Below are 16075 nucleotides of genomic sequence, written 5' to 3' on the forward strand. Positions count from 1 at the left end.
AGCTGACAATATATCTATACATGGTTCATTCCCATACGCTTTCATCTTTATTTCCTTAAAGATAAGAAATTCCCAGTGCTTTGGTTTTCCTGATCTTGAGCGATATGTAGAACTTCCCCTTTTATTTATGTGGATATTTCTGCATTGCCAACAAGTGGCATTGTGTTTTTGGTACCCTTAGCCAGAAAAGGGAATTATGTCTTTTTAGTGAGTTCAGGATTTCCCTAAACATTGCTCAGCAGTCTGGCCTAGGTGCACACTCTTCCCTGTTTATTTTTTTATTTATTTATTTATCAATTTATATCCTGCCTTTTTCCTACAAAGGACTCAAGGCAGCTTACATCTCCTCCTCCATCTTATTCCCACAACAACCCTGTGAGGTAGGTTGGGCTGAGAGTCTGTGACTGGCCCAAAGTCACCCAGCTGGCTCCATGGCTGAGCGGGGACTAGAACCCAGATCGCCTGAGTCCCAGTCCCATGCTCTTAACCACTACACCACACTGTTCATGGCACCTCTTGGCTTGTTGTATCTCTGTTGTTCCTCCAAAGCTGCCTGCAGTGAGGAATGCTGTGGTGAAACAGACTCTGTATATACAAGGAGGAGGGTTGGTGTAGGTGGAACCCATCCAGTACCTCTAGAACCTTAGCACAGATAAAATACATGCATTATTTTACTGCATCAGACTGCATTGATATTAAAAGCAGCATCGTGCTTAGTTGTGCAAATTTTTAAACCATGTGTTCTATGCCCATAAGTTGCTTCAATGTTCTTGCCCTTGTTGGCCAGGAGAAAAGGGAAGGTGAGAAGTTGAAAGCAGAAAATCGAGGCATAAATGTATCTGGAGAAAGACTGTCCTTTTTTTAGACCACTTCACGGATTTCTCCATTCTGTGCCAATGGCTTAATTAGGCATCATTTGTTCTTAGGAGACCTGGTAGTCTTTGAAGGAATAAGGAAATATGAGACTTTTGCTCCAGTAATTAAAAACCACTGGCATTTGTTGGATACCTAGCAATCTGGGTGGCTTCCAAACACCTATTTTCCAGTTTAGTCCATTCCTTGAGGTGCTTCTGTGTTTCACACTTCATTTGCATATGACAGATCCTCAAGAGTTTGCAATACACTAGGTGAAAACTTAACTCCTGGCATTCATGGATTGGAATATTTGGACGTGCTCATTTGTTACTTTGGTTTAATGACGGAAATGGATTGCTTGCCTAGCGCTAAAATCCAGCACCATCTTTCAGCTGTGAGGTGACTTTGATGCCAGGTGACATTGAATGAAGAACTGAATGAGTGTTGTGACAAGAAAGCACAGTCTTTAAAGCTACATTGCACAAGCCTGCTTAGCTATTTAAAAGACTGTCCTTAAAAAAAAAAAAAAAAAGGAAAACCTGGCATAAAGAATTGGTGCCAGAAAACAGGTCAGTGTTATCTTTTTTGTACCGATTATAGAAGGGTGCAGTGGATACATGTTTTTATCCATGTAAGTTCTCATTATAACAGCTTTAATGTCATCCTACTGCATTTCCACGCTTTTTTCTGCAATTTCCAATGAGTCCTACTCATGTTCGGTACGTTTTTTTCCTTAAACTGACGTGCGCTTACTTGTTTTGTGGTGCACCTTAGTTAATTAATGCCCAGCTCTTGCCGGAGTGACATGTCATTCTCACAAGTGTGTCTCCCGCGTCTTCACTGAACGCCTGAGCTCTTGGTCCTAGTCCCACTCTTTTGGATGTTTTCCCCTGAGGAAAGGCATTCTCTCCGCAATCCTCAGTATTCGGAAAATTCTGCTTTGGAAAAGCGTTTAGGCAACTGCAGCCCTCTGAGGTGAGGAAAGCGGTGAAGGGGGTCTTCTCTTTCCTTTCCCCACCCTTTCCCTAATGGGGACTCATCATCCACCTTGTGCGCAGCCTGAGTGTCGCATGTCTAAAAAGAAGCAGAGGAAGCGGAGATACAGCACTTTGGCCACTTGTGGCATTGAGTCCTCTGGGACAGATGCAGGTCTATTCTTATTTCCACCTCCATTTCCCAGCCCACCTCCGAATTCCACTTCTGAATATGCCTTTTATTTGCTGCAGCTGCAGGGAGATCTGTGGGATCAGTCATTCATGGGAGGGAGCAGCTAAATCGGGTGGTCACCCCGAGACTCCGGATATTTTGGACTGCCAGAGCCACCAACTTTGACCACTCCAAGACTGGCTAGAGTTTATTTGTGCTGTGGTGCAAAACATCTGGACCACCTGTGTCTTAGATCCTAAGAAAAGCCAAATGATCTTTCTCATCTATTAGTATTAATATTACAATATTTTACTCTGGTTGTATAATTAAGCCCTGCTTGAGTGCTTGGCATTACAATAGACTAAGATCCAAAGGTCTGTCCTATTTGGCCAGAACGAAACTCAGATGTTGCGATTTGATTGACTTGCAAATCACAAAAAAAAGAATTAAAGGCAGCACTTTTAGCTGGCCACCTGCAAGGTCCTTGACCAGGTAAGGTGACTGCAGGGTGTTTTCAGGATGGGAAGGATAGCTGAATGAATGAGCAGAGAGAGAACCAGTTTTCTGGGCCATTTGACTTGAAATCTCACGAGCACAGAACCATATTCAAATTCATAGTAGTTTGTAGAGATACTTCATACTTTTTAGGGAATTCAATAGCTTTAAGTTCTAAATGTATGATATCTTTGCTGATCTCATGTCGGGAAAAGCAATACCGATCCATTCAATATAGGAATTTTTTAGTCTTACATCTTGCATTCATGAAGTCCCAGATGCTTGACAAGTCAATATTATTTGTTGATGCTTTTGAAAGTCTCGGTAGTACAGAGGATTCTTCAGCATCCTGTTCCTATTAGTGTTCTTTTACTAATTTATTTATGCAGTAGATTTGGAATATCTGCAAGGATAACTTTAGCATGTGTATTTAATTCATTTTCTTGGTTGTCACTTAATGCCAGTTTGTACTCTCCATATTTCCCTGTGCTTGACTATTTTAGATTGTAAAGTTATATTTTTAGCCCGAGTTCTATTAATCAAAATTATACTGCCACATAAAGCAAAGTCAATATTAGGTAGTGACCAAGTATGTTTTCTTAATTCATTTCAAGAAAATAAGATGACATCTGGGAATTTTTAATGCAAAAGCACTTTCAGCTGAATAATTGTTTCCAATGCTACTGAGAAGCTGCAGTTGTCTTGTAAAATGAGAAACTGCAAGGTAGCTATCACAAATATTTTTAAATACATTCTACACTGTACTTTACATGAGAAAGTAAAAGCCTTTAACATAAGAATTGCAGAAGTATTTTTTAATGTTTAAATACACTTCGTTTTAAAGAGATGTGGGTTATCAGCCTTCCCCAAACTACACCACATATTAAATCATTTTTAAAACTATCATTTTGAGATCCTGTTTTTCTCAGTCCTACTTTATCCTTTTGAAAATATCTTACTGGAAGAGAGTTGGTCACATAAAGCACTTGCAGACAAGGAACTATTTTTAAGACTGTAGAATATTGTCGGAACCGAAGAGCAGAACAGGAGAGACAATGACCATGTTTGTTTTCTTGTAGGAATGTCAGCTCGGCTGGAGAAGAAGCCCGCAGAAGAATGAGAGAGTGTGATGGACTTACTGATGCATTGCTGTATGTGATTCAGTCTGCTCTAGGAAGCAGTGAAATTGATAGCAAGGTTTGTCATCTTAATCTTTACAGAAAAAGAATTGTAAGGCACAAGGCAGTGTGGAGGGACACCAAACATCCTTGAGGTTATATAATGGTAAAAGTTAAGTTTTAAGATCTTTTTTTAAACAAAAGACTGTACTATATGTTTGTTTGCTGTGTAAGTCTCCCATTCTTTCTGATTCCCTTCATACTCTAGTGGCAGATGGTTTCCGGGATATATGTGATAAATGTCAAAAATTACATTTGCCTTATATTTTTCAGACACAATGTATAACCAGAACAGAAGAGCGTTAAAGAGTTTGACACTTTCTACTTGGCTTCAGAAGATTTCCTAGCCATGTGTGCTAATCAGTTCTAAGTTGATTAATTGCTCCAAACATATTTCAGACCCAGTGTGATGCCGCGTTTATGGTGTCAAAAAGCACTGGTGCAGTTCCCCACCTATCCATGGGGTGAACTCAGGCCAGACTTCCCAGCCTGGCTCCCTCCAGATGTTTTGGGCTTCAGCTCATCAGCCCCAGCCGCCATGGTCAAGTGGTGAGAGGAGCTGACTGCCTTAGCCAGTTGTTCTCTCTCTTGCTCCCACTCTCTGTCAACCACACCTACCTCACAGGGTTATTGAAGGACAAAATAGTGGGAAGGAGAAGTAGCCATCTCTTGGAGGAAGGACTGTATATAACTCTAATAATAATCTCCCCTCCCCATTTTTTCAAACCACCAAACAATTTTGTTGGAAACTATACATATTTGTTCACATGCCAATTTATGTATGTATGTATAGATTTATTTCTATACCACCCCACAGCCAAAATTCTCTGGGCAGTTACTGTTGCCATCCCAAGACGTTAGTGGTGGACGGGGTAGAAAAGTTTTAAATAAATAAATGTTTGCCAGACAAGAAGCAATGAAGACAGCAGCAAGATATTCATTCATTTGTGCCCCCCCCCCCCCCCCCCGCAGCCCCGTCCCACTCCAGGACCACACAGTTCTCCACCTATCAAACTCTGGTAGCATAGTATCAAACGCTGATACAGTTTCATTATTAAATGTAATTTTAACTTGGATTCGTGCTGGAGAAATAAAACCATAACTTAACTCTCTTGGCAGGGTAACTCTGAACACACTGTTCAATCCCCTTCCCCACTGGCCCATGAATGGCACAAAATCTTATCCTACGCTTGTATAAGTAATCCTTGAACTCCAAATCCCCACCTGGCCCTACACCTCACCCCACCCCACCCTGCCTAATGGTGAGGGCTGACAGTTACCCAGTATCGGGTAGATCGCATCCCGTTTCTGTGCTACACTGAGTGCTTGAACGGTGGACGAGAGACCTCACACAGATCCATCTGCCTTCCGCAGCGATGATAGGCCTTAAGGCATGAGCTCAGCTATTCAATTCCAAACGTCATCATTTAGCAAAAAGAGAGGAGTCTGCCATTGAGAGAAATGAACCCTTTTAGATCTCAGATTATCTATATGTAATGTGTGTCTGAAGTACTTATGCATGTTCAGTTTTGCTTTTCTGAACCAAGGCAGCCAATGCTAGACCCATCAAGACCCTGGGTAAGAGTGAAGGAAGCACAACACCGGTCATGACGTGCATCCCTTGCGGGAGATCTTACAGCTCCCATTTGTGAGACGAGCGGCTTCTTAGCACCTAGAACTTTTCATTTTGCTGAGAAAAGCAGAACTGCCTTGTGTGCATGCAAGCAATGACGGGAAAAGGGCATCCGGCAGAGAGGATTCTTTGTTCTGCGAACTCCAGCTGATGCATCGCCCTCCAGCTGATGTGGTTGCAGATTACAGTATGCTGCAAAATAGTCCGCCATCAATTAGCAGGCAGTAAAACAGTCTGATCGTCCAGATTATCACTGCTGTCAAGAATACAGTTCATGCAAAGCTGTTTCTGCCTCCATCAAGCAATGCTTCTGCTCCCTGCTGTTTCCAGCAGTGAAGAAAGTGGGGGCGTTTTTAACTTGATTAGTTGCATAAAAGCTGAATCAATGGCTGTGTATCAAAGCTTCCTGAAGCATTGAAATCCTTGAGAATTGGGCCCTCTGAAGTTGTTTTGATCAATAAAATCCACGCTATTTCCTTACATGACACCAGGAGAGGGGAAAATCCAGATATTTCTGAATCTCCTTCCAAGAGGCATTTGTTCTTAGAAATATTCCTTTCAACATTTGCAGGATTGTCATGCTACTTAAAGCTTTAAAGTAAACTAGATTTCCAGTTCCTGCTATTCAAATGAGACAACCAAAACAGTACTTTACACGGCTTAGAAGTTATTTATATATTAGATTTATATCCTGCTTTCTTCTTATGAACTCAGAGCAGCTTGCACCATTCTCCTGCTGCTCACTATCTTATCCCCACAACAACAACCCTGTGAGGTAGGTTGGGCTAAGAGTTTGCAACTGGCCCCAGGTCACCCAGCTGGCTCCATGACTAACCCAGATTGTCTTGTGCATTTAACCACTACACCACACTGGCTCCAAAACAAGAGAATATTTTTCTGAACTTGTTTTGCTCACCTTAATTCCATGCTTCTACTTTAACATGAATTTCAAGCATTTATATTTCCTTTGTCATAAACAGGTTTCAGCCATAACATCATGACATCGTAATTATGCTCTTTTGTCTCAAAATGAAAAGTTTCTTCAGCTTTTAAAAGCCCATATATAGACTATATTCAGCTGACATACCAAAGAGTCATATCAACACCCCAGCGCATAATTATTGCTGCTTAGTATACCTTGCTTTCCACATAATTCTGTTAGCTTATGTTAAGCCAGAGGTGCCTCTACACCTTTTTTTCCTTAAAAGTGATGTTATGTGAAACATCAAGGTATAGAGTCTTCCCACACATGTGTTATGAAGCATGCATGGTTGAACACTCCAGGGGCATATGTCTTCCTTGCCCCTCGCTCCTGCTTTGCACGTACCAGTTTCTGCACAGAGATCCGGTTTATTTTCTTGGTTTCTTATTATCCTGATTAAACCAGGGTTCCCTGGAACTGAGGGACTCTGGCTTAGCACACCCATTGCAGTCTCTGTGTAAAAGCTGCATGCAAGTGGAAGAGGGAAGTGCTGAGTGATCCACAGTTCCAGAAGTCATGATCCAGTCCAGATCCACAGTTAAGAAGCCATGTTTATGAAACAGCGGCCAAATATCAGAAGGCAGCCAGTGTGAACAGATGCCATTTTGCTAAGATACAGTATGCACTGGCCTACTTATGCCAAAGGTGAGGCTTGTCATCATGATTCTGCGTGAATACGGCTCCATGCTGTCTCGGGTAAATAAAGCTGCCCAGAGACTTTTAGTATTGGGATGGCATATATAAACTTTAAATAAAATAAATAAATTTGCCACCCTGAATTCAGATCTGCATGGTTGCAAGGAAACTGCTCCCAAATTGTCACATTACTTCCTGTACTGTGCCCACCATTGTTCTGAGTACGTATCAGGACGATGGGGGTAAATACCTCCTTTTAGCAGTTACAATTTCAGCTGACTTTGCTCTGATATAAAATCGTTCTCTCATCGTATTTATTTGTTTTCTCCATATGCTGGGTCTTTAGTGGAATGCATCTTTTAACATATATACTGCTGGACCCATAGCCACAGTCCAATATTTACTGCAACTTAAATTCTGTACAGAGCTCCGCGTCATTTCTAAAATGCTCCACCTGAGTACATTTTAACAGTGGATGATTTCCCAAAAGCAGCGAGCAGCCTCTGTTCATACATAGTAGAATCCACGCTTTGCGCACTGCTGCCCATTTAAGGGGCTCTGCTTTTCACTTCACTGAATCAGAGAAAGTGTGATTTTGAGTGAATCATCAAGCTATAGGGTATTTTTCAACTTCTAGGGGCAGATGATACACTAACTCCTTTGTATTTTCAGGTTTTGCCAAAATAGGATGTGTTTGCATGGCCAAGCTATTAGCAAGCACCATCAATTTCAGTTTCCCAGCTTGACTCCCAATTTAGAATATTTTGCTGGAAGCGATAACAATGCAAAGAAGTAGAGTGCCATTCCTGAGTCGTACTAAGAATCAGGCACATCTTGGATACCCAGTGGGATACTGTATTAATCCAGTTAACTTTTTATGTAAAATTTCTATGGAGCTATCTGTACAAGTCGCTTTACAAAGTACAGATCCGAAAGGTCCCTGCCCAAGGAGCTTACTGTTTAAAAACAGAAACTGTTGTGGAAGAGAAAGAAAAGAAGAATTCTTCTGTTGTGGAAGAAGAAAGTGTCACATTTATGGGATCTGTGGGGCTATTGGTTTAGCCCCAAATCTAGAGAACTGGAGCCGAAGATGTGTTAATGAACATTGCAAACACAATTCCACAAAATGAATCTTTTCTTATTCATAATTATGTAACAGGCAACATAATTATAACAATAAAAAATGTTACAACTTGTGCACCCAAGACCTTGGCAACAGCATTGATAACAGAAGTTGCTTGTAGAATTGAAAAGTTCAAGTGTCCTTTTGAATTCAGATTCAAACCAAAAACTGCAAGCTATCTTTCTCAATTGGTTTGAGTATCCACATCATGGAAGAGTTAGCTCCACATGCAGAATCTTCAAAACCCTGGAATAAAATGCCAATGCAAGTGCATATCCATGAATTCGAAACGTGAATTCACCCCTCCAACACAAACGTGTAGGAATTACACCTAGACCAAGACCCCAAGTTTAAGTGGCAACGGCAGCTCCTGCATCTTCAGTGTCCTGCTCTCTCTGATTCAGATTTCTTACAGCCCCTCTCTTTCTTCATCCCACCCCTTTGAGCTAAACCAATATTTCATAGGAGTTACGCAAGCAGAGGCTACCCAGGGGAAAATGTGCAATTATTTTAATTACGGTACTTCAGCTTCATTTCAATAGAATATTGGGATGTTCCAAAGTCTTCCTGGAAAAAAGGCCCTTTGATGAGGGATTTGAAGAACACAAGGTGGCATTGTGGAGGTTTTCTGGGAGGCAGTTCCATAAGGCAGAGTAAGGGAAAAAGAATAGCATTTTTTCAGGAAGCAAAAGACCTTTGGATGGTTGGCGGTGATGTCGCTGGATCAGCAAAGGAATCAGTATATTAGCGAAGAGATACAGGATGGAGGAGCTGCTAAGATGTTTGAAGAGTCTGACAGTAGGAATGAAATGATTGTGTGTTGTGTGAGCGGATAGAATTTAAGGAAGGGGGTCTCTTGGTCAGAGCCATGAGAGAGGTGAACAATTTGGCCAACAGAATGCTGGGTGGATGTGAGTGGTTGAAGGTGAACCATCAAGACCTGAAAGACGGAGGATTGCTGTAGTCCGCATGAGAGATGCCATAGCTTGAATCAGTTTGCTGAGAGGAGACATGCAGGAAGTGTTGCATTTTTGTAATGACAAGAGAAGCAATGTGATTTGGCAACAGATGGAATACAGGCTCAAGGGAGAGAGAGAACCACTTTAAGCCTCATCTGCAAGGTGGGCAGTGATGTATTAATGAACAGGGAGGGTGAATGAGGAGTTGGGAGGAAAGCTAAGAAGGTCCGTCTTAGACACACTGGGCTTGTATAAAAATGAGGCATCCAGGCTGAAATGTCAGAGAGACACTTGGAGATGCCGGCTGTGATGGAAGGGCAGTGTCCTAGGGTACAGAGCCAGAGTTTGATTTCTTCTGTTTATGGGTGGTATCATAAGTTATGGGATGTAAACAAAGAAGATGGCAGAGGTTCCTTGAGAGAGCCCGGAGAAGAGAAGCAAAACAGAGGAAGAGCTTCCCCCTGTGGAAACCTTGAATGATAAACTGGATGGAGAGAGAGAGGACCAGCTAGTAGGAAAGACCTTGGACATGATTAGGAAAGACATTGGCACATTTAAAGACAATAGGGAAGAGGCCAGGTTGGTTGGTAAGGCAGTGAAAAGAAGACTGAGGAGAAGTAGTCATTCGAAGATGGGAGGGGTAGCATGCAGGGATGAAAGGAACCTCTGTTGGGTTTTGTCTTGCATGACTGGGAAGATCCAAGTAAATGTGGTTCTCTCGGTTCAACTGTTTTGCTCTCAGTGCATTCTATAACAAACAGTTAGATTGTCTCTGAGGTATACTTCTCAGTTTCAGTATGGATTCTGTGCCGAAGAGCAAATATCATCCCTGGGAGTCTTATGTGCACTGTGTGATATTTTTGTCAATCTTAGAGACAGGCTAAATTGCAAATCTATTATTTCCCATATTATTTTAAAACTCTGGTAGCTGAGATAGTTGAACTAAGCAGCTTACGTGATTAATGATACTCTTAAAGACACTTGGCCATTCCATGGTGTTTTCTTCATTATGAATCCCAGCAGGGTTCGTGCAAGAGCAGCCTATACCGCAAGTAGCCTTTCCCCTCTTTGTTAAATTTTTAATTGGCCAAATGCACTGCTTGCATAGCTAGATCCCATTTATCACATTTTAGCCTTTGTTCTGCCCTCTTTCACACCAGATTTTCCCTGAAATTTGTTCAGCCTTAGCAGTCCAGTTAAATAAGACCTTGCTGCATCCTACATGCTTAATCAGGGGTGGTTTATGGGAAGATGGGTTGGAAACATGCATTCACATGTTCATGGAGAATTTAGCGTGATTAAAGCAGGCTTGGTGTTCTGCCCTTCCCTTGTGTAAGCACCGTCCTGCCACCTTGATGAATATCTGAGCTGGCAATTTGAACAAAAAACGGTCTGGGAAATATAAATTGTGATTGGCTAGTGTAGGAAGCATTAGGCCAGAAGGAATGCCAAATGGGAATGTTTCAGGCCTGGTGACTTTTCCCGATGAATATATGAATCCTAAAGGGATTTGTAATTTGTTTTCCCCTCCCCTTTTTAGACCGTTGAAAACTGTGTGTGCATTTTAAGGAACCTCTCATACAGACTCGCTGCAGAAACGTCTCAGGGACAGCAGATGGGGACGGACGAACTAGATGGCTTACTCTGTGGTGATGCCAATGGAAAGGACGCGGAAAGTTCAGGATGCTGGGGCAAGAAGAAGAAGAAGAAGAAATCTCAAGATCAGGTACTGAAATTCCACGCCTTATTCTACACCTTCCGAGTAAGGTGTTGCCAGGTCTACTGGGCCCCTTGTTCATGGCCAGCCTTTCAGAAGGCCCTGAAGGCATCCTACGTGGCTTTGGCCTTCCCCTGATCCATTTGCTGCTAATTTTATTGCTGTTTCCACTGGTCTTTTATTAATCTTTAAGATGGTATTGGTTTTCGTTGTGCGTTTTACTGTTGCATGGCGCCTTGGGATTGCTCCTGTCTTGAAAAGCCATCAGGAAGCATTAATTATCGCCACCACTGCCATCGCGTTGTTCTCACCTCCACTACTCCTTGCGGTAGTCCACATCAGTGCTAATTCACTCAGCCAAAACCAAATTCTGCAGTCTTGCAATAGCAATTCAGGGATCTTCTCTGCTTTCCATTAAGAACAATCCCAGCTTCTTATGATGACTCTAAAATGCTTGAAGGGTTCTTTTGCCTACTCTCACCCTCACCACACTGTTGCTGTAAGGACCGGGGCTTGCCAAATTCAGCATTCCGAAACAGTGCCTCAGAGTCTGAATCTGAACTGGGAGAAGAGGCAGGTGCAAGACTCTTGGCTGGAATGCCAACACCAACATGCCCTGAGATAAGCCAAGGGTCTGGGGAGACTCAGACTGCGCCTGGTTCTAAGGAAAACACTGCTGAACAGCCAGAAAAAAACAGGTTGCATCTAGCACTCCATCCTTTCCAGGGGCTGCCAACTCATTTTCAACTCACTTCAACATCTTTTTCCCCCCATGCAATGAAGCCGAAGGAAATTTAGGTATTCTCAGATGAACTGATGGTTTCTCTGGAGGCCTGAAGACACCTAAACAGATGCCGCTCAGTCAATTTCAGTGGCACTTGTAATTCATAACGGAGTGCAGGATTGTATGCCGTCTCTATTCCCTTTCTATGTTAACAAGGTTAAGACTTACTTTTTATTTTGCAGTGTTGTTTAAGTTCTGTTGACTGACTCTGAGTGTCAAGGTTATTTGTAACATTTTCCCCTGTTCACTGTGGCCTACAGAAACTGAGCTCGCTTCATGCCCAGTTTCAGAAAACCTTTGGTGTACTGATTCTTCAATGATCTTGGTGTAAATTCACAGAACACCAACATCCTTTGAGGATGCTTAAAAGAGAAAAGGTCCTAGGTCTGTTGCATGGCCCACATTAACTGAAAAGGCTTGGAAAACACAGTTTAACCCAAAATTTTTAAGTCACACTTGTCCGTTCCTAGATAAAAAGGTACCACTTCGGTGGGCAGGTAACAGTGTTCCGTGCACTTTGGTGTTTAGTCATGCTGGCCACATGACCACGGAGACTGTCTGCAGACAAACGCTGGCTCCCTCGGCTAGGAAACGGAGATGAGTACCACCCCCTGGAGTCAGACATGACTGGACTTTAATGTCAAGGGGAAACCTTTATCTTTTTTACCTTTTTAATAGCTCCTAAAGAAGCATTATAGCATGTTTTCTTGATTCTTTGAGGGAAATGTGTCAGGGCTATTCTGTCTGAGAGATTTCATACATACTCTTTGAATCAGTATTAGATTAAAATATAGTTATTCTCACAGGAAAATAGGTTCTATCTGTATTCCACAAGTACACAATATCAATTTAGCTTAGCCAACCTGAACCATGTAGTCATAATTTTTATATGGTCTCTCATTTTATCCACTATTGATGCCTCACTGGAGTCTGCAGAGTCAAAACAATGACCACCTTGAAGGAGAAGGCCCTTCAGAAACACAATACCAGTCACCTTTGCTTATTAGTTGCTTTTGGCTAGAAGTGAGGTTTAGCCAACAGATAAATCATTTGCCAGAAGCCCCATGAGATATATATTTTTGCTGTCCCATAGCATTTAATTCTGCTGGCAGAGTTTTTCAGAGCTCCCCAACCAAAAAGAATATATTTTCTGCACGTGCAAAGCCACCAATGTGAGTTTTCCCTGAAAAGCAGCATGCACTGTTTTAAAAACAGTAGAAAACTAGCATGTAAAAAAAAAAAAGATGTATGCTGGTGTTTTCTTGTCTGTGCTAGTTCTTGCTTGTGTGGGCACTGTTCTGGGGAGCACTGAAATAATTGAACAACAGCTGCCATTCACCAGTCCTGTTGCTCTTCGGCTTGCCCACTTCAAGGCCAGAAAGCTCACACGTTGCTCCCAGTTCCACCACAGAATGTCCTCTGCTAGCTAGCGCAAGCGGGTGAGAGCTTGTCAACAGGTGGACCCAAAATAAGGTGGTATTTATTTATTTAGTTATTTATTTGGGAGATTCTCCAGCCTTTGCAAAAGCATATATGTTTAGGAAAGAAAATAAATTTCTATTTTTAAAACTCTCAGAACTGCCCAGTAAGAACAAGTGAGCTTACAGGATGCTGATGTCAATTTAGAAGAAATGAAGAAAACAGAAGTTAAGGGCCTGATAAAAGACTGAAGAAATCACAACGCAAGTGGACCATGGACTGGTTCGCATGATGGTGGACATTTTGAATATTAAGCTCCAAGTTTCATGGCAGTTGTATAACCCTCAGACAACCCCTGCTTCCCAGATTCAGAGACACAGCAAACCAAAGCAACCTTCCGCCATGGTTGAAAATTCAAAATGGCCACTGGCACACACCATGGCCCACCATGGCTTAAATAAGACAGGCCACTACATCAGAAGGGGAGGCTCATGTCCAACCGTGTTTCCTCCCCTTTCTGGATCATGTCCATTCACTCAGAATATGTGTGTGCCAGAAAACTCTTCAGAGGCTCTTCTGAAGGTGGCAGGATCTGTTATTTAGTTTGGACAAAGAAAAACAGAAGGAAGGACATCCATCTTGCTACCAACAGAGCCCCTAAAAATAGAAAGGTTGATACTCATAGTCCGTTCACATGCACTGCCCATTGGTGTTTATGCTCTGGACTGGAGCAATTAATTATTTTTATTGAAAACTATTTATTTTCAAAATATTTTAAAAAACAATTTTAAAGCTGTTAATTTCCTATGAGACAATAAAAGAGTTGTTAACAATTTCAAATGTATAACTGAAAAAAACAAGGTTTTATCTTTGGCTCTGTAAAAATGCAAGGAAGACCCCTCTATCAAAGGCCTAATTCTCACAAACAGCGCATGTGGATAAAGCCACTTCAGTCTCAAGGTGCATTTTAAAATACCCCCTCCCAAAAAATGAGATGAGTTTTCACTCAAATATACTGATATTTTAAATATGAGTTTTGTGGAGGAAAACTCTATCCTGTGAATTCTTGGACTGGGTCTACAGTCCAGGCTCACTATCTCATCAACTGCACTTGAAAAAACAAAATGGCGCCATTCTACGCAGCAATGCATGTGACCGGCTATATATCTGTTTGACCTTATGGGGCAGGATACTGGTTTGTTTGTTTGTTTGTTTATTTAACATTTCTATGCCGCCCCCATTACAACAAAGCCTCAGGGCGGCTCACAACATCCAAAATAAACATAAAAATACAATCAATAATTTAAAACCTTTGGTTTGGTAAAGTAGCTTTAAATGTATCCTGAGAACCTTCATTTGGGTCATGCATGGCCTTGACATGCATATAACCCAAGATTCATAATTTATATTCCTATGGAAAACTCAGTCTGTCATGAAATAATGTCCAACTGAAAATATATAAGAAAAAAGGAGACTTGTTTATGCTAGAGTTGAGTGTGCCTGTTAATAATGCACAAGGGCATTATTGTTCTGTAAGGGGAAATCATGCAAGTTGGACAGGAAAAAAAATCCTACAACTCTCATCTTCCTGGGAGTTGTAGGACTTTTTCCTAGATATATATGTATAGGATTTCACCCTTGATTGTTTAATTTTTTCAGGTACATATGTATCTCATGCACATGTTCTGTTTATCAAACCCAGTGGATGTCTTTCTCTGGATCCTCTGATTTTCTCCAAGTTTAGTGTTACAATTTCTTCCGAATATATGTGTGAGCTGAATCAGATCCAAAAAAGTATTTTCCTTCTGGGTGAACCTCCTGAAATCACTATGACCTTCTTTTTATCTCCCATCATGAATCACAAGCTATAACAGCAACATTTCACTGCCGATAGACAGGGAAATCATGCTTAAGCAAACGGGCGAGATAGGCTGTAAATCTGAATGCATGAGAGGATAAGGTTCAAATTGCTTAGGAAAAGAATTCCCACATTTTATAGGCTGAGACTCGCAGATGGAAAAACAGTGTGTGTATGGCTTTATCATCATGTATGTCAGGAAATAGGAGAAAACTCCCTCTGTTATTTGTCCCTAATCTGAGCTTCATTAACAGCAGCCCAAATACTCCAAAAAATGCCTCCAAATACTTCCGAAGCACACATGCAGAACTAATGCGAGGCTTCTGGGTTCGGGGATGGGTCAGTATGTTCTGCACAAGAGCTGGGCAGCCTCAGGAATGCCCCAGGGGTGGGGGGCATGCCCCGTCCCATCCCCACACCCTCTGTGCCTCTGAGATTTGGCAGCATAGCATTGTGAAAAGTGGGGAAGCCAGTTTGCGCTTTAAAAAGGAGGCGCCGCCGTGCTGGCACATCGGGGCATGGCAGGATGACCGAGAAGGCCCGGGAGGTGCACACAGCCTGCAGGTTGCCCTCCTCTGTCTGTGCTGTGGTGGTCCAGGCAGGATTTTTGATGCAGACACAGAGCCAGGAGTACAGCAGGCACATCATGGGGACGGAGGCGATCCTGTTTCCCGCCAGGCACGCAGTCTGTGAAACAGAAGTGTGTCGGAAGCAGAGATCGTGTTTGAATAGAGGTAGGACTTTAACTACTAACTGGATATAAAATTAATATATTCAAAATTGCATGTTACGATGGATGGAAGCAGTGGAGTAAAAAAATTCTTTGTTACTGACCAAATAGAAGATTTTGTTTGAAATATATCTGTGGTCAAAATCAGTTAGTATCTCTGAGATTGGAGAACAATGAACACACTCCTTCTTGTATTAATGGGATAATTTTCATGCACCAGCTTTTCTGGTGTGCTTTCCACTTTGTAAGCCCCAGCCAAGAGTCAATTAGTTGTTTTAATTGACTGCCGGATTCAGCTTGCTTCACATTCTTTCCCAGTTCGCCCTTCTTACCCACAGTGAGCATCCTTTTCTGCCCCTCTCTTCTGTGTGGCATAGTGGAAGTTTCATGTGAGCTACAAGGTGAATGCAGTAATCAGTAGTTTCCTTAGAAAGTTTGTAGTTAATTTCCTGATAAAGTATATTTTCTTCATGTCTTTCAATTTAATTGGAATGAGATTCTTTGAAGATACGCTGGGCGGAAAGCTGGAAATAAAAGAACACAGGTGGTATCAGTGCTGG

At 41.9% G+C, this 16075-nt stretch overlaps 1 protein-coding gene across 1 annotated transcript in view; it reads left to right on the forward strand.

Annotated features, from left to right (window-relative positions):
* CTNND2 (catenin delta 2) overlaps window positions 1-16075 on the forward strand; it is a 489283-nt gene that overhangs the window by 397849 nt on the left and 75359 nt on the right. Inside the window, exons 12-13 of the mRNA XM_044442939.1 lie at window positions 3576-3693; window positions 10548-10733. Of these exons, the coding sequence (XP_044298874.1) occupies window positions 3576-3693; window positions 10548-10733 (304 nt within the window). The remainder of the gene's footprint in view (window positions 1-3575; window positions 3694-10547; window positions 10734-16075) is intronic.

Source organism: Varanus komodoensis, unplaced genomic scaffold (genome assembly GCF_004798865.1).
Source record: "Varanus komodoensis strain SLA01 unplaced genomic scaffold, ASM479886v1 scaffold40, whole genome shotgun sequence".
In the NCBI taxonomy this organism is placed as follows: domain Eukaryota; kingdom Metazoa; phylum Chordata; class Lepidosauria; order Squamata; family Varanidae; genus Varanus; species Varanus komodoensis.